The sequence below is a fragment of the Urocitellus parryii genome, chromosome 4, assembly GCF_045843805.1.
Source record: "Urocitellus parryii isolate mUroPar1 chromosome 4, mUroPar1.hap1, whole genome shotgun sequence".
In the NCBI taxonomy this organism is placed as follows: Eukaryota; Metazoa; Chordata; class Mammalia; order Rodentia; family Sciuridae; genus Urocitellus; species Urocitellus parryii.
The window spans coordinates 22,019,726-22,043,693 of NC_135534.1; the positions used below are offsets into that span (position 1 = coordinate 22,019,726).

General features: G+C 57.3%; 1 protein-coding gene across 1 annotated transcript in view; it reads left to right on the forward strand.

Moving 5' to 3' along the window:
• Syt13 (synaptotagmin 13) overlaps positions 1-23,645 on the forward strand; it is a 39,664-nt gene extending 16,019 nt beyond the window's left edge. Inside the window, exons 2-6 of the mRNA XM_026399192.2 lie at positions 11,083-11,308; positions 13,817-13,951; positions 16,055-16,356; positions 20,465-20,594; positions 23,341-23,645. Of these exons, the coding sequence (XP_026254977.1) occupies positions 11,083-11,308; positions 13,817-13,951; positions 16,055-16,356; positions 20,465-20,594; positions 23,341-23,645 (1,098 nt within the window). The remainder of the gene's footprint in view (positions 1-11,082; positions 11,309-13,816; positions 13,952-16,054; positions 16,357-20,464; positions 20,595-23,340) is intronic.
• Positions 23,646-23,968: the final 323 nt, after the last annotated feature.

Sequence of the window (23,968 nt, forward strand, 5' to 3'; positions counted from 1 at the left end):
GGGTATTGGACCCAGGGGTGCTTAATCACTGAGCCATACCCACCAACGCTTTTTATTTTTTTTACTTTGAGATAAGGTCTCACTAAGTTGCTTAGGACCTCACTAAGGTTGCTGAGGCTGGCTTTGAATTTGCAATCCTCCTGCTTCAGCCTCTCAAGCTGCTGGGATTACAGGTGTGCCGTCACCACGCCCAGCACAGCTCGGCTATTTTTGAAGCCTTCATGGTAGAAACTGATGTACTTTCCCAGTGTCTGCGCTAAGTGGATGGCCGTCTTAGGCTAGTGATTCTCTGCACTTTCCTACACTGAATCGCCGTTGATGGACAAATATTACATGCTTGAAGGGGTTCTGTGCCGCAGTCCGGCTGCAGCAAAATAACCGGGGGGTGACGAATAACTTGTGTACGTTGATACAGCAGGAATGGGAGCCGTTTATTGTAGGGCAACAGAGCTATTTATACATTTTGCACAGCTTATCTTAATTAGCATAAACTAGATACATCAGTCAACCAATAAGGAATCTCCACACTTAATGGCTCACTTTTGTTACTTCTCAAACCACTCCCTCTGGCATTTTGCCAGGCACCATCCAAACTTGTTTACGAACTCTAACATTCCCCTGGCAAAATACCAGGTGTTATTTTTGACTTATTTACAGACCTTAACAGTTCTGAACAATTCACCTCCTCTCTCTCCCATTAAGAAAAGCTTCTGATAATGAAAATGTGTAAAAGAAGTATGGTTACAAGCATAACCTTGAACATACTCGAGTCAATTTTTAAACGATTAAAAATGACCACGTTTCAGTCCTTTAACTATCGTTTGCCATAAACAGGCACAATAACAGGCTTTAATCCATGACCCGAGGACTAGAGAGTCAAAAATCCCCATCGCTGCTCCGGTCCAAGATCCCAAGTTCAATGTCAAGGAACCTGACATCTCACCACTTTTTTCAGCTTTTAATATCAAAACGATTTTCTTTGGAAAACAAATATTAAAAACATGGCTGCCATGTTGATGAAAACGCTGTTGGGCAGACCCAGAGGCCCAGGGGTCCCATGTCACAGATGTCAGCCAGGCTCCTCCCCACATCCTCCAGACAGTTGGGGAGGAGGATTTGAGTCCCTAGGAAAGCAATATGGTGAGTGGGGGAGGGGTCCTGGTGGGGATTTCAGAAGCCAAAGTCTGGCAATGAGACCCTCACGCAGGAGGGAAGCGAGTAGCCACCAGCCCAGCTGTGGCCGCTGATGAGGAGCTGGAGGCTGGGGGAGGGGGCTGTGTTTGAGGCCCACAGCAGTAACCGGGGGATTCTCAGAATATCCCAGTTTGTGATGAGGGTCTCCAGTGGCCTTGACATTGTCTTGCGCAGGTCACAGGTGAAACATGTTCTGCACAAAGACTGTCAAACCCAGATCCGGACAGAATAATACCCAAGCGGATGCCCAATCATGCAGGCAGTTCCGTCAACCCCCTGCTGATGGCTGGGGAAGGCAGGCAGGTGGGGAGGAGCGCAGCTGGGCCCAGCTCTGTGGCTGCTCAGCCTAATGACGTGGCACCAGCTGGAAAATCAGAAGCAGTGATTTGGACGTTTCTAGGTAGAGTGGTCAGTAACCAGGGCCACGGGCCCAGGGACCCACGCCTGGTAGTGCGGTGGTCAGCACTGGCTCAGGGTGGTCTTGGATTCCAAGCTCAGCTGGGTCATGGTGGTGGTGTGGCTTTAGGCAATTTCCACTTCTCTCTCTGAGCCTCAGTTTCTTCCTGTGTAGAGAAAATGATGACATTGTTTTATTGATTGCTGATAGGATATGGAGAACAGAGAAGTATGGTGCACTTACCTACAGGGTAGGGTGAAGGTTAAATGCGGTGACCTTGGTGTTGTGCTCTCTGTGTCCTGTGCGTGGGGAGGGTCCAGCCTTTTGGGCATCGTGACTCGGCAATTCGAATCGATGCGGGCCCCACCTGTGAGAAGGCCTCCAGCTCGAGTCTCACTCTTGGGTCTTCAGTCCCTCGAAGTCTTGGCCTGCTGGTCTACCCCAGCCTCGCCACCTGCAGACTGCAGCCAGGCTCCAGGGCGCCCGGCACAGAGTCAGGGTCCCTGTGGCTCTGCCCGTCTCCCCTCCCTTGCCACCTGCCCTCTCTCTCCCAGGCAAGGCTGGCTTGGATCTTGCTGACCTGCCTGGCTTTCCCTGGTCTCCATTACAGCTGTCATATTACAGGGTCCCCCTCCTGCCTCTCTCCCCACCCACCTGGGCTGGGCAGGTGGAGGTGGGCCCTTCTCCCTCTTGCCCAGTGGTTCCTCCTTCCATCTGCCTGACCCCTGAGAAGGAGAACTGACCACTGCTTCATTGGGTTCTTGCTCCAGGTCAGGCAGAGAAGCCGACGGCCAAATTGTTAAAGAGCTCAGGCTCCACGGGCACCCGCCCGGGTTCCAATCCCGCTCTCTGGGTCTTATTAACCTTGTGACTTCAGACTTAACTCCTCTGAGCGTCAGTTCCTCTCAAGTGAAGTCGGGATGACAGTGACGCCTGCCTCGTGACGTTGTGAGTTTTGAATGAAACTCGTGTACACCAGTGACGGACACGTGGCTAATGCCAGATGTGATCTATATTGTCTTTTTTTTTTTTTCCCAATGGAAGCTTGGGGAGCCTTACCTGACACTCAGCTTCTCTTCCTCTCCTTCCCTCGCCCTCGGCCCTGATCTTAACAGTATTCATTCCTACCCCGAATGGCTGCTTGGCTCTCCTGGTAGATCATTGAACGGTGCTGTTTCTCCCTGGTGCCAGCGTCTGGAGCCTTAACCAAGGCTAAGTGAGCGGCTGAATGGTGACTGACAGCCGAGAGAGGGGCAGGTGTCACTCCTGGTGGTGTGCGGTCCTGCGTTGGGAGAGGGGCACTGACCCAGCCGACAGCCGGGCTGACCCACCCAGAGTCTCCCCGTCTGTCACGCTGGGTGCCAGCCAAGGGGAGGGTGCACCGCAGAAGTTTTATTGTAAATTTAAAAATAACTGGGAATGGAGGAGAGAGTAGGAAGAGGAGAGCCCTAAGCCAAGGACTCAGGAGCGGACTCAGGGGAGGGGTGGGGCCTGGACTTGGGATTCAGGGAAGGGCAGCTGGTGCGGGAGGGTTGCCATGGAAACACTGCTTCCTGTCTGGACCCAAAGACAAGCCGCTTCTTGCAGCTTGAAGTCAACCCTGCCCCCCTCTGACCCCACTCTGGGATTCGCCCATAAGTGGCCGGCAGTGGAGGGTCCTGGCATTGACCGCTCCTAAGATAAACGTCGGTGGGAAGCCAGAGTCCTCACCTGAGAGGCCGGGCGGTGCCCGTGAGCAGCCACCCCCTCACCAGGGCACCTTTACCCTTCCCCACCCAGGGGGGCCTCAGGTGAGGGTCCACCACATCATGGTCCCCAGGGGGCTCCCCACACAGGCAGGTCCCAGGCTCCACCAGACCCCCGCTGAGTCACACCTGGGGGGCTGAGAATCTGACTCATGCCTCCCCAGGCGAGGCCAGTCCAAGGTGGGACCAGCTCTGATGGACGGGGCAGCAGGCCCCGACACACCTCAGCTCCCGTCCTTAGGAGGGTGTGGGAGTGTGAGTGTGTGCATGCGTGTGTGTGTGTGCACATCCACAAGCACTTGAGTCAAGGGGATGTGCTGCCCGTCAGTCCCTGGGAGATTCCCAGTTTTCCAGACAACCTCGGCCCCTGGATGCTGTGAGACCTTTGAGAAGCGAGAATCCAGAGACCAGTGGATCCCGAATGCGGATCTGCAGATTTGGGCTGACTGTACGCAGGAGCTGTCTGGGAAACTTCCTGAACAGCCGGATTTCTATGCCTGGCCTAAGAAGCCTCCTTCCACGGGTTAGGGAGAGGGGCGTGCGTGTGTGTGTGTGTGTGTGTGCCTATCTCTCCAGATTCTTCCTGGGTACTACACACACCCCACAGTTACAGCCAAACCAGTTTTGACAGGACTTGTCCCCCAGGAGTGACCCACACATCTTCCCGGTCAGTTCTCCCCAGAAGCCATGGCCGCGCTGGTACCTGTCACCGCCGGTCACTTTCCCGGGTTCTGAACACCATCAGGGTTCCTCACCTGAGCATGGTGGACCTTCCGGGTTGGTGAGCCTTTGTTGTGGGGATTTGGGGAACGACTGTTCCTGTGTTGAAATCCTAATGCCCAGTGTGACAGTGTGTGATGGTGTGAGACGGTGTGTGGTGGTGTGTGGTGGTGTGTGGTGGTGTGTGGTGGTGTGAGATGGTGTGAGATGGTGTGTGGCGGTGTGTGATGGTGTGTAGTGGTGTGAGATGGTGTGTGACGGTGTGTGGTGGTGTGTGGTGGTGTGTGGTGGTGTGAGATGGTGTGTGGTGGTGTGTGGTGGTGTGAGATGGTGTGTGGTGGTGTGTGGTGGTGTGAGGTCGTGTGTGGCGGTGTGTGGTCATGTGTGGCGGTGTGTGGTGGTATGTGACGGTGTGCGGTGGTATGAGATGGTGTGTGATGGTGTGTGGCGGTGTGTGGTGGTGTGTGGCGGTGTGTGATGGTATGAGATGGTGTGAGATGGTGTGTGACGGTGTGTGACGGTGTGTGGTGGTGTGTGGTGGTGTGTGGTGGTGTGTGGTGGTGTGAGATGGTGTGAGATGGTGTGTGGCGGTGTGTGATGGTGTGTAGTGGTGTGAGATGGTGTGTGACGGTGTGTGGTGGTGTGTGGTGGTGTGTGGTGGTGTGAGATGGTGTGTGGTGGTGTGTGGTGGTGTGAGGTCGTGTGTGGCGGTGTGTGGTCATGTGTGGCGGTGTGTGGTGGTATGTGGCGGTGTGTGGTGGTATGAGATGGTGTGTGATGGTGTGTGGCGGTGTGTGGTGGTGTGTGGCGGTGTGTGATGGTATGAGATGGTGTGAGATGGTGTGTGACGGTGTGTGACGGTGTGTGGTGGTGTGTGGTGGTGTGTAGTGGTGTGTGATGGTGTGTAGTGGTGTGTGGTGGTGTGTGATGGTGTGTAGTGGTGTGAGATGGTGTGTGGTGGTGTGTGGTGGTGTGAGGTCATGTGTGGCGGTGTGTGGTCATGTGTGGCGGTGTGTGGTGGTATGTGACGGTGTGCGGTGGTGTGTGACGGTGTGTGGCGGTGTGTGGTGGTATGAGATGGTGTGTGATGGTGTGTGGCGGTGTGTGGCGGTGTGAGACGGTGTGTGGTGGTATGTGACGGTGTGTGGTGGTGTGTGGTGGTGTGAGACGGTGTGTGGCGGTGTGAGATGGTGTGAGACGGTGTGTGGTAGTATGTGATGGTGTGTGGTGGTGTGTGATGCTGTGTGACAGTGTGAGACAGTGTGTGACGGTGTGTGGGTGTGTGACGGGGTGTGACGGGGGCTCTGGGATGTGGTCAGGTCACGAGGGTGGAGCCCCCCGAGTGGGACTAGCAGCCTGATAAGAAGAGGCACAAGCAATGCTCTCTGTCCCCCACTGGGTGGGGACACGGTGAGAGGACAGCCGTCTGCGAACCAGGAAGTGGGCTTCACCAGACCCTGGGCCTGCTGACCCTTGACCGTGACCTCCAGCCTCCAGAACTGTGAGAATTGGGCGCTGCTGTATAGGCCACCAGCCTGAGGTCATCTGTCACAGCAGCCTGAGGTCATCTGTCACAGCAGCCTGAGGTCATCTGTCACAGCAGCCTGAGGTGTGTCGGGGGCTTTTCTGTCCATTGCAGGACGTTTAACATCCCTGACCCCCAACTGTGACAGCCCCTGGCCCTCACTGTGACAATAACCAATAGCATCACACCCCCCATGACAACCAAAGTGTCTCCAGACACTGCCGATGCCCCTGGCCGAGGTGTGACTGGTGAGTCACCTGAACTCCACCGCGTCCTACTGGGGAGGACGACTCCGTCATAAGAACACGCCACAATGTCCTTTTCCATCCTTCTGCTGACGGGCACCTGGGCTGCCTTCCGTTAGGGACAAGGGTGATGAAGTTGCTGTTGGTGGTCACATCCACGTCCTTCTGTGGACTCGTGTGTCATTTCTCTTGGATCAATAAGTACCACGCAGCGGAACCGCCGTCCTGGGCCGATGTGGGTCTGACTCTTGGAAACTTGTTTGCTGCGGCCACTTCCTCTGGACCAGCCGGGGGGCGCTCTGGAGGGCCTGGTCTGGGCAGTTCCAGGGTGAGTCCATTCCCGTGGGTGGGGAGGTCCGTTTTGGAATGTTATTGAATGATTCTGACGAGCCACTTTATCAGCTGCTATTGCCGTGGAACAGATCAGATTTAGTGGCTTAACACACTGATATCATCTCCTGGTGCTGAGGGTCGGGAGCCCGTCACCGCTGGGCAGAGTCCCGGGCGTGGGGACTCACAGGCTGCAGCGAGATGCCATGGTGGCTGCGGTCCTCCCAGGCTGCCCTGGGGAAAGCTCACGTCTGAGCTCCCTCGTGTGCTCGACGACAAGACCCAGGTCCTCCCTCGTACCCCCCTCGGTCCCTGGCCACGTGGTGCTGTCTCCAGGGCAGCCTGGGCCTCGTGGCCTGGGTCAGCAGAAGGAACAGGTGACAGGGACGAGGGAGGAGGGACCCTACTGGGCAGGCTGGCCTCCGACATGACGTGGGCCACGTGTGCACACCTGATGTTGGAGCAAGGTCCAGCCACGCTCTGGGGCAGCTTGAGGGATTCCCACGGCAGCCCCACCAAGCCCCACGGCTCGGGAGTGAGAACGCTGGGTCGAGACAGAGTGTCCCCACCCTCCGGTGACACGGGAACCGATCTCGTTGGGTTCTATCTTGAGACACACACTCCGTGTCTCCATGTATTTCATCAAAACCAGCAAAAAAGAGTTTATCAAGTGGTCCAATGAGTAGCCCAGGCAACAGGGGCCAACCAATATCTCCAGCAGTGGACTTTGCTCTGCCAGCCTCTGTGCCACACCCGCTCAACCTGGGTTGTCATATCTCACCCTCAATCCAGCCCCCGAGATGGATGGTGTTGTCAGTATCACTCAGTTTTACAGATGAAGAAACCAGGCCCAGAGAGGTTAATCAATCAGACACTAGATCACACAGCATGGAACTCCCAGAGCCTGAACTCCAAGCAAGACATCTGCTTTTACACCTTCAGTGCCTGACCAGCAGGTACTTCAAACTCAAATTCTTACACCAGTTTAGTGGTCTGCATAATTTCCAGTATTAGAGCCCAGAGTGACATCCCTTTCCCCAGGTCCAGTGTCCCCTCCGAGGGGGCTCAGCTGTGCTCCAGACCCAAGCAGAGCAGCAGTGGCCTGTGGTCAGCACCATGTGAATACCCCATCTGTCCTCTCTGCCGTCCCCTACCTGGTCAAGTACCAGGGTCCAGGCCACGCCCTTTCCGGGCCACGTCTGCTTCCCCACCTGCACTTCCTGGGTGCTGCTCTGCGACTTTGAGAGGTTGTCCCAGCCCCAAACCCCAAATTAATAAACAGTGTTTAGGCAAGAAATCCATCATGTCACCAACGAGGTGGCCCAGAGTCTCTGGCAGGGCCAAGAGTCGGTCACAGATCATTAACCACCTGATTGATCTCTGCTTTCCCGACACCAGTCCTGGGGGCCGCCTCCGCCTGGCGCTCTCCCCGGGGAACCTCCGTAAATATCTGCTCATTAGCTGCAGCTCGGCTCACCTGCCCGCCCAGGGCCATCTGTCTCACCTGGATGGCAGAGGCACAGCCTGAGGCTTCCGGGCTGTTCTTCCTGAGGATGGAGGTGGAGGGGCCCGGGGAGGTGGGGCAGCTGCAGGAGGGAGGGGAGAGCCACCAGCCGCAGGGTGACAGCTGGGTCCCCAGGAGTCACCTTCTGGAGACCCTGGGGAGCCTTTCAGGGGAAGGAGAGGGATGCGCACCTGACTCCTGCCCCCAGGGGTCGACGCCTCACAGGGAGTTTTTGTATCAGAAGTTTTTTATTTTTATTTATTTATTTTTTTTATTATAGTAAGACACACATCACAGTCTGCCATCTGCCATCCTGGCCCAGGTGTGCAGCTCGGCGGTGCCAGATCCAGATAATGCTGCGCAGACACACCCACCACCCATCTCCATGGAGCTTTCGTGTTATAAAACCGAAGCTCTGTGCCCATTAAAAATTAAACTCTGAACCCAGCCCTGGCAACCACCCTGCCATTTCCGGCTCTGCGATGTTGACCACTCCACGCATCTCCCAGAGGTGGGAGCCTGTGACTGGCTTCTTACAGTTAGCGGTAGCTCCCCCAGGCGCATCCATGTGGCCACAGGTGTCAGAATCCCCGCCCTTTTTAGGGCTGAGTGATATTCCAGTGTATATGCCACAGACTCCCGACCCAGTCACCTGTGGATGGACACCTGGATAGCTTGCACCTTTCAATTTTTGTGAGTGATGTCGCTAGGAACATGGGTGTCCAGGTATCTCCGATGTCCCTGTTTCCTGGGTACATACCAAGGAGTGAATGATCCTACGGTAACTCTATTTTTAATTTTTAAAGAAGTAGTCACACTGTTTCCCGTAGCAGCTGCACCTCTTGGATTCCCACCAGAGGCATACAGGACTCTGATTTCTCCGCATCTTCGCCAACACTGGTCACCTTCTCTTTTGCTAGGATAGCCATCCCGATCCTATGGAGTGGCACCGATTATGCCACTGTCATATGCAGCTTTGCCCTGCATTTCCCTGGTGACCAGTGAGCGTCTTTTCACGGGCTCAGTGGGCACTTGTACTTCCTCTTTGGAGAAACGTCCATTAAGTCTGGACTCATTTTGAGTCTCTCTTTGGTCGTGACTCTTCGCACACCGGGATTGCCTTTGGGTGGACGGTGTCCCTGGTGCCTCCCACCTTAGTAGCCACAGAGAAGCCCCAGGACGAGAAGCATGACCTGGAGGGGCATGGGTGGGCCTGACGGGGCACTGTGCTGTGCCACCTGAAACTGCTCCGTGCAGAGCTGGCCACCGTGGGAGGAGCCAGTGGCCAGAGGCCTCAGAGACAGGAAAGGCTGGGGGACCCCAGGGAGGCCTGGGAGGGGGCCTGCACCACGGGAGGACGCGCTTCGCCCGGCTGCTGTGGGTGCGCTGGCTCAAGGCCAGTCCTCGCCGGAAGCCTTCCCTGTCTTTCTGCCTCCGTTTCCAGGTCCTCTTCCCTGGGCTCAGGACAGGCAGACTCTGAATCCCTGGTCCGAAGCCCGCCTGCCCTCCTTCACCCAGGGCCAGGCCTCCACAGGCTCTTTCTCTGGGCCCTACTCCCCGCCCCCTTCCCTCCAGATGTCCTTCCCCCAGCTACCACCCTCTCCCTGCTCTCCCTCCGCTACCAAACCTCTGCTTCTTGGATACTGCAGCTATTTAAGGTGCATTTGAGGATGCGGTGGAATCAGGGCTTTGAAAAGCAACAAATAAGACTCCAAGAGAAGGAGCGAGAGAGGTAATCAGCTGGTGCTTTTGATCCTTGAACAGATTCATGTCACTGTGAGCGGCCCTGCTCCCCGCCTGGGCAGGGGCTGGGTACCACCTCAGCTGAGGGCAGCCATTGCCACAGGAGAAGATAAACAGCGAGTGAGGAGGCCTTTGCCTGGAGACAGAGAGCCTCCGGAGAGGATGGAGGACACCCAGGCTAGTTTACGCAGGGTCATGGTCTCCATGATACTTGTCAGAATACAATGCATCTTTGGGGGCCTGGTGCACACTGGGAATCCCAGAGGCTCAGGAGGCTGAGGCAGGAGGAACACAGGTTTGAATCCAGCCTCAGCAACTTAGTGAGGCCCTAAGCAACACAGCAAGACCCTGTCTCTAGATAAATCAGAAAAAGGGCGAGGATGTGGCCCAGAGTTAAGAGCCCTGGGTTCACTCGCTGGTGGAAAAGCACAGCATCCATCTAGAATGTACCTGGGCTACAAGGCACAGACCAGCTCAACCAACAAAAAGGACGCTGCTCACGTGACTTGAAGGGCAGAGGAGGCCCCATTGCTGGGCCTGCAGATGCAAGGCTCCACGAGGTCCCGCTGGGACCCTCTCTCTGTGGTCACCCACATATGCCCCGCTGGCCCGCTGCTGTACTGTGGTCCTGAGTGGCCAGAAAGACTTTTACTTCTGTCGCTTCTGATGGGCTCCCCGACTCACTTGTACGTGGGGCCATGCGGGACGGGCAGTACTTCATGCATCTTTCAGACTAAAGAAGTGGCTCAGAACGAGGAGTGAGATAAGCTGAAAAATCACCAGTCACTGAAGGGACAGCCCAGAAAGGCAAAATGACCTGCCCAGACTGACCCAGCTCCCGTGGAGAGGCCAGGAGCCAGGCAAGGCATGGTCCCTATGCTCCGGGAATTCACATGCTGATGCGAGAGACTGACCGACCGCTGCCCGTGACCAACACAGAGTGGACAGGGCGCAAAGCTGTGGACCAAAGGGCGGGTGTGGTGCTGGTGGGGCGCCAGCGAGGTGGAGGGGGGTGGTTGAGAACGGAGGGCGTGGTTTACACCGGAGGGGCGTGGTTTCGGCTGAAGGGCGTGGCTTGGACTGGAGGGGCGTGGCTTAGATCCCAGGACCAGGCTTCAGGTAGGAGATGGAGCCTGTGGAAGTGCAGGTAGCCAGTCTGGGGAACAAGACGGGGGACGGAAGCCTGACCAGGGGGAGATCCATCCTGTTTGAAGAGCAGGGAGCTCGGTGGCTGGAGTGAGCCAAGGTCGAGGTGAGGGCCGGTCCAGGCAAGCTCTTGCAGGTCCCAGGGAGGAGCCGGGTTTGTTCTGGGTGGTGGGAGCCTGCACATTCCTGAACTACGGGGTGGGAAGGGGAGGAACGGAAGAATAAGATAGAGATGGAGGGAGAGAGTGGGGGGCCAGGGCACAGGCGAGAGGAGCAGAGGGAGGACTCCAGAGAGCACCAGGGGCACAGCTGGGGAAGGGGCGGATGATGGGGGCCCACATCTCAGTGGACCCTGGCGTGACCCGCGGCCTGTGGGCTCTGGTGGTTTGATTTTGCAGGCTGTGCTCTTGGGAGTAGAGGGATTCCAAATCTCTCCCTGGCTCCTGTAAAGGGTCGGGTCACCACTCCTTTCTTCCATGGGTGGACACCAGGCCGGTTCCCCTGCTGGCTAACCACGGTGATTTGTGCTGCAGTTCAACGTTAAAAAATCCACGGAGCCGGTCCAGCCTCGCCCTCTTCTGAAGTTCCCAGACATCTATGGCCCCAGGCCTGCGGTGACAGCTCCGGAGGTCATCAACTACGCAGACTACACACTGGGGACCACAGAGGAGCCTGCTGCGCCTGCCAGCCCCCCTGCCCCCAGTGACAGTCGCCTCAAGAGGCAGGTCACGGAGGAGCTGTTCATCCTTCCTCAGAACGGTAGGGATCCCCAGCCCAGCTCTGTGGGCAGCGGGCAGTGGAGTCTGTCACCGGCTCCGTGGATGCCAGGCCTGGCCTGCCTGTCCAAAAGCCCCAGTGTCACCGCACTTGACAGTGGGCCCAGGGTCTCTGAGCTGGCCTTTGATTCCTGCTGAATGCCACTGTGCTATTTCCCCACAGCCTCCAGCTCTGCACTGGGAAACAGAGTGTCCCTTTCCAGTCACATGTGGGCAACTCTGGAGAGGGGATAAAGAATCACAGTTAAAACCACTGGCTTCAAAGTCATGGCTTGAATCCTCTGTCCTTTTCTATACTTGCTGTGTGGAATTGATCTTGCTGCTAACCTCTCTGGGCCTCAGTTTCCTCCTCTATGAAAATGAGATGATATTATTTTCTTCCTGTTAGGCTGTGGTCAAGTGTGAATATGATAATGCCTATCAGACGCTTTAATCAGGGCCTCTGCACAAAGACAGAATCGAAACACCGTTTCCGTTCCTCTTTCTGTTCTCCTTTTCATTTGTCAACATCAAGAACACAACATCTGAAGGTGGCTATGGCTGTCACGGGCCCTGGGGTGACATATGAAGCAGAGGCCAGTCCCCATCCCAAGGGAGAGCGGAAGCTTTTTAGGGAGGAGAAGCTAAAACCAGGGGATGGCTTCGCACATGGCCTAAGTTTTGCTCTGTGAGGTCTGTGCGGGAGGTGGCGGAAGTGGAAGCAGCCTAGAGCCTTGGACACTGACCCCACCCTGATTCAACTGGACCCACACTGGCCAGTGGACAGGTGCCCCTTCCTGGCCCGCCCAGAAGCACAGTGAGGAACCAGCCTGGCGTTTCAGGATTGGATCCCCGCAACTCCTGCAGTGTGGACAGGCTATCCTGGCTGGCCTAAGCCTCCAGGGGCTAAAAGCAGACCTGCTGCAGCCTTGAGACCTCAAGGTGGGGGCCGGAGAGATTTGCAGGAAGACTCTTGGGTGATCGGTGTGGTCATAGCCCCCTCTCCTGGGAGCCCCCGATTGCTCAAGGCTTGGACGAAGCCAGGACTGGACACTCTGCCCAGGAGAGAGGGAGAGCCAAGCCGGGCCTTGCTTTGCAGAATGCAGGATTCATTCATTCATTCGGCCTCCTCTTGGCTGCCCCCGCAGACACAGCTTAGTTATGTTGCACAGAAACCTACTGAGGCTCGGCTGATTGGGCAGACAGTGACCAGAGGTGAAGGAGCGTAGCGGGGCCACCAGATCTTTCAGCCACTGCCCATGATGTGCTGAGCGTATTGGCTCCACCAGCCAGGCCACCCATCCCCCACTGTAGAGCGCAAAGACTCACTTCTCCTTGAAGCCGAGTCCGCATCTCTAGGAGGTGCTGGCCCTGTGGTCCCTCCTGGTAGGGAGGGACAGTAGTAGAGTCACCTGCAGTTACTGCATCTGAACAGGACCCTGTCACCCTTGGTGGAGGCTGGTTCTGATGCCGAGGGCTGAGGCCACCTGAGAGCTGAGAGCCCTGGGTACTGCTCCTAAGGTGGATACCACTGTGAATGTCCCTGTGATGGCAGCCACGGGGGCCCTACCTACACCTGTGTCTCGCTGTACATGTTGGTTACACCTGGTCAGCGGCTCATCTTAGAAGCACTAGGGAAATTTCTTAGTACTTGCAGGAAACTAATAATGAGCCAATTGGGAGATCAGCAGACCTCTGCGGTTCTACCCTCTGAGTGAGTTCTGAGAACCAGAACTTAAACTCTGGTTTACTTAAAACAGAGTCTCCCAGAGCTACTGGGTCCTTTTAATTTTTGTATTCTGTCTGACTCATGAGAATCTTCCCATGTTAGGCTCCTGTTTAAGTGAGGGGCACGGAGAGCAATAGTTGTGGGTTTAGGATCCTCTAAATTAAAGATACGTTTCCCTCTTCACTCATCAAACGTTTATTGGACATGCATCAAAGTCAAATCCACCACCTTTACCCTGGCCCTGACGTCTGTCTCCATCTGTGAGCTCCTGGGGAGAAGGCACGGGGCTCTGTGGGAGGGGCGGAGCCAGCTGGGGGGCAGAGCCAGGTAGGCCAGGGCTGCTCAGCCTCCCACGCCGCCACCAGGCACACAGGCTGTGCCACTTATCTTTACCGGAAGCTCACCATGGACCAGGCGGTGGGCTAAGAACGTCTCCTGCTTTATTCCATTGAATGTGCGTAGTAACTCTAGGAAAGAGAAACCCTGACTGTCCCCATTATAAAGATGAGGAAACCGAGGTTCAGAGAAGTCCAGCACCTTGTCCAAGGTCACCTGGTTGTTCTGAAACAGCTCCTGTCTGACAGCAAAACCCACATCTCGGTTGCTGAACTATGACAGTCCCCTGAAACGCAAAGCCCAGGTCCGACCACCGGGGTGGCCTTGGTGCATTGAACTTTAGGAAGCGTGGGGCTGGGGTCTGTGGCTGGGGTGGCAGAGATGAGAAAGGAGTGGTGAGGGAAGGGTGCCGGTGTGGGGGCAGTGACGGCCCTGACTGTCCTGCAGGCGTGGTGGAGGACGTGTGCGTCATGGAGACCTGGAACCCAGAGAAGGCGGCCAGCTGGAACCAGGCCCCCAAGCTGCACTACTGCCTGGACTACGACCCGCGCAAGGCCGAGCTGCTGGTGACCCGCCTGGAAGGTACCCAGGGAGGGGTCCTGGGGAGCCCACGGGGGAGGAGGAGACCCAGGGCGGGCACAGCCTCACCCGGGGTGCGGCACTCGCCACTTCTGCTCAGGCCCCGCTGGTTGGAACCCAGTCACGGGCCCAGCTCATGGCAGAGGAGCCCAGGACGCGGCCAGCCGCTGCCCAGGCCGGGGACGTGAGCTGGGGAATCGCCGTGTCTGCCCTAGGTGCCTTGGCAGGGCCCAGGGCTCGCGCTGGATGCAGAGGGTCTTTGGCGGGGGGGGAAGTTCTGCACTTCAGGACCCAGCAGTGTCCCTGAGGGGCCACATGGGCTTGGTGACCTTCCCCTGAGTGTTTCCTTTGCCATCAGCAAACTCTACTAAGACTTTGCCAAGAAACCAGGGCTGTCAGATAAATGGGGCCTCTGTGATGGATTTCCTCTTTTCTGTTTATCTTTCTATCACTGAGACTCAGCATCAAAGGAAGGAAGATTTACTTTGGCTCTCGGTTTCAGAAGTGTCAGCTTGGCTCGCTGGGCCCTGTTGCCGGGGCCTGTGGCCAGGCAGAGCACCATAGCAGGGACCACGTGGTGGCGATACGCTGTGACCATGGCAGGAAGGCAGCAAAGAGAGAGGAAGAGGCTGGGGTCTCAGTAGCCCCGTGAAGGGCACCCTCCCACGGCCTAGCTTCCTTCCCCTAGGCCCTCCTCCGAAAGGTCCCACCACCTCCCAGGAGCACCGTCAGCTGGGGACCAACCTCCAACATCTGGTCTTTGGAGGACTTTTTAGTCTAAGCCATAACAGGTTGTTTTGTTTCTCCTGCTGGAGATCAAAGCCAAGGCCTCCCAGGTACTCAGAGAGCCCTGAGCTATACCCCCAGCCCCTAGTTCCCTTTTTGTGAGCGAGTGTTTTTCCTCTTTGGTGTCTTTTGGATTCTCAGCACTTTCGTATACTTTAAGACATCTGGTCTTCATGACAGTCCCGTTTCACAGGTTGGGAAACTGAGGTCGAGCAACTCCTATGACTTGTTCAGGAAAGTTCCGAGTAGCCAGTGGCAGAGGCAGGCCTAACCCTCCCTGCAAGCCCGGGATGAAGCTCTGTTAGGCTACGTCACCTTCGTTCTTCATGTTCTTATCCTGTGAAATCCACTTCCACTTTCCAATCTCTCATTAAAGAACCAGTTATCAGAGTACCACCAGGGGGAATTGGGGGGTAAATCCACACGATTATGCACTGAAAACATCGCTGAGTGATTCCCGGGAAGGCTGTAATTTGGATCTCAAGGGTTTTTCCCAAAGGCTGATGTGGTAGAGGCTTGTTCCCCAAGGCAGTGCTGAGGGAAGTGTGGAGCATTTAGGAGGCGGGGCCTAGAGGGAGGCTTTTAGGTTATTGGGGGTAGGTTCTCAAAGGAAACTGTGGGACCCTGATACTTCCTCTTGGTCTTGTTAGCTCCCTGGCTGTGAGGTGACTCAGTTTCCTCAGCCACACGCTTCTGCCATAATGTGCTTCCTCCCCACAGGCCTAAAAGCAATGGAGTTGTGGATGGGAACCTCTCAAACTGTGAGCCAGAATAAACCCTTTTTCTTGATAAGTTGACTACCTCAGGCATTTGTTATAGTAACCGAAAGCTGACATGATCACGTTGTGCAACGCATTAGAAACACCAAGGTTCAAAACATAAAACATTCATGAGGCAGCAGCCAAGTGATTCACACCACAAGCGCTTCTGTGGTAAATATTTAAAGTACAGAACAAATGAATCACAGTATCAGCAGTAGCACTAATAAAGTCAGCCCTGGCGCCTTGGGGAAGTCTCAGAATCTTGAGACCAGAAGGGCCCCAGGAAGTACTGACTCTTGTCACTCTTGTCACTGTTGTCCCAGGAAGGCTAGCGTGTGCTGCCGTGGGCCTCCCCAGATGGCCTCCCCAGATGGCCTCCTTTTCTAAATATCTTGCTTCTGGGCAGGGCTGCAGTTTCCAGGGTGGTCAGCTCCGAGGTCTTTCGGACACCCAAGGTCACGGCCACTAATCTGGATTCCACAGCCCTCATTAGGGCCCCGCTGCCCCCTGCCCCGTCCCTGGTAAGTCCCAGGCCCAGGTTGCTTTGTCTTGCCTGCAGCTGTGACCAGTGACCACGACGGCGGCTGTGACTGCTACGTCCAAGGCAGTGTGGCCCACAGGACCGGCTCCGTGGAGGCCCAGACGGCGCTGAGGAAGCGGCAGCTGCTCACCACCTGGGAGGAGGGCCTGGTGCTGCCCCTGGCAGAGGAGGAGCTGCCCACAGCCACGCTGACGCTGACCCTCAGGACCTGCGACCGCTTCTCCCGCCACAGTGTGGCCGGGGAGCTCCGCCTGGGCCTGGACGGGGTGTCTGTGCCTCTGGGGGCCGCCCAGTGGGGCGAGCTGAAGACCTCGGCTAAGGTAGGGCCGCCTCGCAGTCGGACGGTGGCGCCGGTCCGTGGAGCCGGGAGGGCTGAGGGCTGAGCGCTGGGCTGAGCTGATGGAGCCAGCGGCAGAGACCTTCCCAGGTCGGGTCTTGAACAGGGCAGCCTGGGGCAGCCCGATGCCCAGGGCCCGCTGCTGCCGGGGCTTCTCATTTGCCAGATAAAGACGCCCCTGACGTCAAGGAGAGAAAGCGCAGTGTCATCCCCATGGAAATCCAGTGACGTTTCTTGAGCACCTACTATATGCTGGGCACCATGGGGAAAGGAACACAAAGGGAGGTGGGCAGACTGGCACAGACCCCTGACGATGACAAGGACCAGGATCTCTGACGTGTGTTGAATCCTGGGACATCTGGGAGGAGGCTAACCCCGGTGTCTGATGGAGAGTTCTGGAAGGGCTGTGTGAAGTGGTGTTCACGCTGTGCTGGGAGGCCAGCGCCCTGCAGAGGGACTCCTGGGAGAGGAGACCATCTTCCCCACAGGCCCAGGCAGCAGGGGTCAGGGCCGGGCAGGGCTGGGGAGCAGTGGAGGGAACTTAGGGCCTGCGTCAAGGTCCCCACCAGGGGTCTGCTGCACTGTGTAGAGGCTGTGAGGCCCGCGAGCCCCAGAGGTCACTATCCGGGCTCCCTCGCGGGCTTGCTGTTGCAGTGCTGGACCTGGTCATCTGGCTGCTAGGTCTGAGCACCACAGGGTCAGTGCAAGGCCCAGACTAGACCTGAGGTCCCCCTCTGACCTCCCAGACCAACCAACCGAGGGAGACAAGCCATCCCCCCTGCAGACCAGGGAACTGCCCGGGTCACCCAGCCAGGACCCAGCACAGCCTCGAGCTCGGCCTTTCCAGCTGTCAATCAATCCTGCAACGTCACCAGCCACGCGGGCACCCCACAAGCATGAGGTGTGACCCGCAGGCGCCTTCCCTGACAGACACCTGACCACGGGAGAGAGAGCGGGTCCAATGCCGCCTCCCCCCCTCCCCCCCTGAGGACCCTCCTCTTTGCCCCACTTCCTTTCCTCCCAGGCTGAGGAAGCTGACCGAAGGATCACAGCCGCTGGCTCTCAGATGGAGCGGGCTGCTTCGCTGGCTCTCAGATGGAGCGGGCTGCTTCAAGGCACTCTCTCTAATTAGCATGTGACTGGGGACTTGTGTGGATCACAGACGGGGCCTCGGGAGGAGATGTGACACAGGGCCCCTGCTGAGCTCCAGGCTTTGTTGGGGCCCCACAGGGCTGAAAGTGGCCGTCTGGGAGAGTCTCGGGCCTGTCCTTTCTTCTCCCCTGACCCCTGGAAGAGCAGTAGCTCTCATTCATTCCACAAACCCCTGCCCTGCTCCCACAGGGCACCCTGCCCCATGCCAGGGCCCGGGGACCAGGCCATACCACAGAGGAGCCTGCTGATGCATCTGGATAATCATCACTGCTGATAATTAGAATATTCTAGAATATTCTAGAATAGTCCTCTTCGGGTGTGTGAAGCAGAGCCCCAGGCCAGGCTGGCCAGCGCCCACCCTTGCAGGTGCAGGGTGCGGGCTGATGAACCCCGAGGTGGAAGCCAGGGGTGGTTCCCACCCACTTTTACTTTTCTGGGCCAGAGTGGTCAACGGAGGTGCCAGCCGCGCTCCAGGTCTGGCCGGAAGACAGGGGCCCAGAGCGGTAGGTGCGTCATTGAGGACCTCAGCGAGTCCCACTCCAAGGGCGCCCTTGAGTGATTCATCGAGAGCCTGAGAGGAAGAGGAGGTGGAGGGACCAGGAGAGGAAGAGAGGGTCATTGTTGTCCCCAGGGACTCGGGGCAGGCTCTGCTGGAGCCTCCGGCTGCAGTGCAGACGGCGGGCAGGGCCAGCTTCCTATACACCGGAAAGTAGTGCAGCGTCCCCTGGTCTTGGGGACGAGTGGACGGAGCACAGTCACCCGGGGCTACAGCCAGGCCACCCTGGACCCTGTAGGTGATCTTCAGTTGGGAGATCTGTCCCCAGCCCACCCTGGGAGCGCTCTGCTGCCCCTGGCCAGGAGCCCGACACAGTCCCCGGGCCTCGCAGGGGCAGCCTGTCCATGCAGGAGGCCAGCACCGCGGGTTTAGGACAGGGGCTTCCCTTGCTGACCAGGCCTCCTCCGAGTCCTCGGGCTGCTTCTAGCCAGAGCCAGGCCCGCGAGCCTCCTCGAGCACCAGGCTCCTGGGCCTGAGGCGGAACAAGGTCAGCTCCTTTCAGGGTGGTGCAGGGTGGATGGGGCCTCTTCCCTTTGACTCTTCTTGTGACATTTATGTGCCAAGTGCTGGGATGCGTGGTGACCTTAGGGCCCAGAGCCACGGGGAGGGTTTCACAAATGTCACTGGTTGAGATTCAGGTCTTTGCGAAGGTTCCCAAGTCACTTTGTCACACGACTGATCACGGTGGGGTCCTGCTGAGTGGAAAGTGTGACCCAAGGCAGGGGGTCTGAGAGTGCAGGTGGAGAGCTCCCCCAAGCCCAGCTGCCTCCTGTTCACCCCAAATGAGGCTCCCCAGTTCACCTGAGCAAGTACTGACGGCTCTTCCACGAGAATTAATGACCACAGCCGCAGCAGACAGTCCCTTGTGCATGGTGTGTTCCAGGCGCTGCTATAGGCCCTCGAATACGAGGGGGTTAAATCTTCAAAACCTGGCTGGGGTGCTGCACATGGGGTCCCAGCGACTCGGGAGGCTGAGGCAGGAGGATCTCAAGTTCCAGGGCAGCCTCATTAGTTTAGTAAGACTCGATTTCAAAACTTAAAAAGAAAAAGGTTGGAGATGTAGCTCGGTGGTAAAGTGCCCCTGGGTTCAATCCCCAGCACAGAAAGAAGAAAACAAAATCTTCCTGACACCATCAGGTAGAAATAATCCTACTTCCATTTTTCTGATGAGGAAATGAAGGCCCAGCAACTGGCCTCAGGCCACCCAGGGAGGAAGTGGGGGGACTGGAACTCAGGCCCAGGCTGGCTCTGGGGTTGTCCTCCCAGCCTCACAGAGCTTCGCTCTGGGCTGTTAAGAAGGGTAGTCTGGACAGAGGTCGTTGGAGTCGTCATTTGTGACCTTTAGTGAGGACTTGCCACACCCTGTTCTCCCTTCATCCCAGGTCCTCCTCCTCCCAGCACTGGGCCCCGCCCCAGGTCACCCCTCATCACCTCCTGCCTCCCTCCCGTATGAGATGCAGGCCCCTGGAGGCTGACTGTGTTTTAATCATGGCTTTGAGAACATAGTGGACGCTTTATGCAGGCTTGCTAAGCGGACCCCGCCCCTCCGTTTCTGGCAAGGAAACCCACATTTGGAGAAGCCTCCTGCGGGTGGGTGAGGAGTGGAGCTGCTCTTGGTCACGAGTCACAGCGTGGTGTCACCTGGTGACGGGCAGCCCCTGGTTGCGGAGGTCACAGTGAGCAGAGGAGGCTGATTCCCACCCCCTGAGCCCGTGTCCGGGGGAGATGGCAGATGTCCCCACGTGTGCGAGGGTGAGGGACAAGCCCAGGTGCTCTGACACTGCTAACCCGGCCGGTGCCTCCCTGAGCTGCCCCGAAGCTGCAGGGGAGGGGACAGGTGAGAGTCGCGCCACCTGGGGTGCGCCTGGCCTCCCGTTCCCTCCCAGAACCCTCACCCCCTCCTCTGCCTGGCGGCTGCCCGGGAACCTTGGGGAAAGGCCACCTGCTTTCTGCTCAAATGGAGCCTTGGTGCCCGGCTGGCCCTGCCACCCCACCCTCTCCTCCCTGCCAGCTCCCGGGCTGGCATTGTCACCACAGCCCACCTCCTGGCAGGGGCCCTTCTCTGCTGAAATTCCCAGCAAGCCCTCGAAGGCCTTTCCCCGAGACTTGGGAAGCTGCTTTTGTGGACCCGCGGGTTCCCCTGCTTCCTGGGAGCACCCGGGTCCCCTCCGAAGTGCGTCACTGGCCCGTGGTCCCCGGCGTATTTCCCACACCCTGAGCCTGGGGTCGCACTGACCTCTGTCGGTTTCCCTGAGGGTCTCCCGGGCTGCAGGGTCGGCTGCCGTCATCTTTTCAAATGAAGAGACGGAAGACCAAGCCCCTGCTGCCCACCAGCCCCACTGTCACCGAGTGACCCCTTCCCGCACGCCCCCCTGTGTCGCAGGAGCCGTCCGCCGGAGCTGGAGAGGTCCTCCTGTCCATCAGCTACCTCCCGGCCGCCAACCGCCTCCTGGTGGTGCTGATCAAAGCCAAGAACCTGCACTCCAGCCAGGCCCGGGAGCTGCTGGGGAAGGGTAAGGCTGGGGGAGGCCGGGGCTGCCGCGGGGTGGGGGTGGGGACACCAGGGAAAGGGGGTCAGAGCGCAGGAAGGCAGGACAGGAGCACAGTTCTCAATCTGTTACCGTCTAGGGGTGCTGGGTACAGTGTCTTCGCTCAGCAAAGAATTGAACAAGACGCAGAAGCTGGGCGCCATGGCCCACGCCTATAATCCCAGCAGCTCAGGAGGCTGAGGCAGGAGGATCGCGAGTTCAAAGCCAGCCTCTGCAGATGAGTGAGGCGCTCAGCCACTCAGTGAGACCTGTCTCTAAATAAAGTACACAACAGGGCTGGGGATGTGACCCAGTGGTCAAGGGCCCCTGAGTTCCATCCCTGGTACCTGCCCCTCCCCCAATAAAAAGAACAGGACCCAGAGATGACGAGCAAGAGCAGGGTTATGGCAAAAGCGACACAGACAGACTTCTCCAAAGAGAAGGGGCCCTGGAGCCAGGAGTCTGGTTGGGGAGCTTTGACCTGTTCTTCTTATGGTCTCTGGAGTGTCCTCCAGGCCAGCCTCCACCCCTGTCCATGTGCTCCTCACTGTTGTTGATTGGCGCCCCCCACCCCTGTCCATGTGTCTGTCTCCATTTTTCTTTGGGATCCCACTTAGAGGCATGAGTGCGGAAGTGTCTGTCTGATGGGGTCCCCGCTTGTGTCCAGGAGCACTTTTGTCCATCAGGGAGGTGACCTCATCAGAAGACCTTCTCCGTGCTCCTTTGTTCTGGCCCTGCCCCCGGGCCTCCTCCCTCGCCATCTTGCCCCGGCTGCCTGCGCCCTCCTACATGTCCCTCCAAGTCGTCCTCAGATGGGGCCTCCACCTAAAGGGATAACTAATTTTGAAGGCCACACTTCTTGGAGTCCACATCCATTCATTCCTGGGCCTGGTAGGAGCTACCCGGGGCTCCCGACCTTGGCGATCCACCAGGATCAGCCTCTACCCTGGGAGCAGAGCTCCTGGGCTGTCGGGAACTCAGGCCTGGCTGGACACACCTCTGGGGCAGGCGGTGCTGTGGGGAAGGCCAGGTCCTCTGTCTCCGCCAGCCACACTGCACTCTACACCCTCCCCAGTCTCTGTTCTCAGCCTTGGCCAGCTGTCCCCCCCACACCCGCTGAGTGTGGGCGACGGCAGAAGGTGTGTGGGTGAGGCTGAGGCCCGAGGCTTAGGGCATCTGTGCCCCACATATCCACAGAGGCCCCTTCCCAACATTTTGGAAGCCTTATTTTTTTCCCTTCTAGTTACCCCAGCACAGGTCCCAAGTCTTGGGGACCAAAGTGCTGATCCCAAGTCTTGGGGACCTATCAGAGCAGGAGAGCAGCCCAGGTTAGCAGGGCGTTCCTGAACTGGGATCCAAGTGCTCATAGCAAGATAGAAATAAGTCTCTATTTATAGAAGGATACAAAGATAGAATTGCCACTGTGTTCTGAATCTTTGAGCAAAAGATTTTGGGTGAATAAAATCAGAAGGGTTGAGCTTGCTGGAAGATTCTGGAGCCCAAGGTCAGAGTTCAGTGCTTTGTCCTTGTCCCCTCCAGTTAGTTCTTTCTCTCTCTCTCTCTCTCTCTCTCTCTCTCTCTCTCTCTCTCATAGCTCTGTAAGAACAATTATAGCTCAGCACTTTGTCTCTGAAATCTCTCTGCTGAAATAACAAACTAACCACCCGGGGGTGATAATTACAGCAATAAATACACAGTAACAATTATCCTCACATTAGCTTCCGGAACCTTGACTAATGAAATAAGGAGAGCTGTCTAGAGACCTATGGGTGGGTTCCTGGGGGACAGCGCTACTGGACAGAGCCTCGGGTGGGGGTCAGGCCATCTGCCTTCACCTTCCACAGGAAGTGGGAGTCCTCAAAGGAAGACTGGCAGAAAATACAGGTGAGCACCCCACCAAGCAGCAGGAGCACCCCCCCAGGCAGCAGGAGCACCCCACCAGGCAGCGGGAGCACCCCACCAGGCAGCGGGAGACCCGCTGTCTCAATAATGAACAGGACGGCTTGGGGGGACCCTCAAGGGGACAGGGACCTGGGGATGGCATTGCTTCTCTGGTCTGAGTTTAGAATCTAGCTGAGCCATTGTTCTGGACTTGCTTGGATCTAAAGATACAAAGTTACATGGACGGGCTCAGAGCAAGTGACTTCATGTCCATCTCCTGGTGGCACCTTACCAGGCCCCCATAGGAACCATCCAATGACCAGCATCCTAAGTTATGGTATAGGTAAGCACCTGGATCCAAAGACCCAAACTACCAAGTGCTCCAAAATCTGAAACTTTCAGCACAAGTGGAAAATTCTACACCATGGAATTTGGTGCCTGCACAAAATTATTTTAAAAATTGCATAAAATGCCCTTCAGGCTGTGTGTATGAGGTGCCTATGAAACTGAAACAAATTTCATGCTTAGACTTGGGTCTCATGCCCAAGATGTCTAGATGTGTCTATGCAAATATGACAAAATCGGAAAAGCCTCCCGGCTCTGAAGCATTGGTGGGCCCGAGTGTTTTGGATAAGGAATCTTCAACCGCTATCGGCCATTTCCCAGGCTTCAGAGAAAGTTCTAGAGAGGCAGACAGGTTTGCTGGATCCCCACGTCGAGACCAGGGCCCGCCATGTGGGAGGCACTTAATAGATGTTGGAGGAACACGTGGCCCAGGGGGCGAGTGGGGAGGGCCCCGGGAGCTCACTTGGCCTCTCTCTGTCTCTCTTTCCTCCCTGCCCCTCCTCAGATGTCTCTGTCAAGGTGACCTTGAAGCACCAGGCTCAGAAGCTGAAGAAGAAGCAGACAAAACGGGCCAAGCACAAGATCAACCCCGTGTGGAACGAGATGATCATGTTCGAGCTGCCCGACGACCTGCTGAGGGCGTCCAGCGTGGAGCTGGAGGTGCTGAGCCAGGCCGAGGCGGGCCAGAGCTGGGCCCTGGGCCACTGCAGCCTGGGCCTGCACGCCTCTGGCTCGGAGCGCAGCCACTGGGAGGAGATGCTCAAAAACCCCCGCAGGCAGATTGCCATGTGGCACCAACTGCATCTGTAGGGCCCCCAGCCCGGCCTCCCGGGGCACAGCCCGGTCCTGCAGCCCCACGGTCCTCGGTCCTCGCCAACTCCCCTTGTGCCCGCCCTCCTTTGCGCTCAGAAGGCAGAACGGATGTGTTTGCAAAGCCCAGGACCCTTCCCCTCTCACCACACTCCCGGTTTTATAAAAAAAAAAAAAAATCACAAAGCCAGCCGGGCAGTGTGTGGAAACGGGACGTGAGGGCCACATGAGCAGGCACTTCTGCTCACCTGTGTCCTGGAGAGTCCCGCCCCAGGGGCACCTCGCAGGCAGGTGTTGCAGGTGAGGTGGGCCAGGGGCGGGGA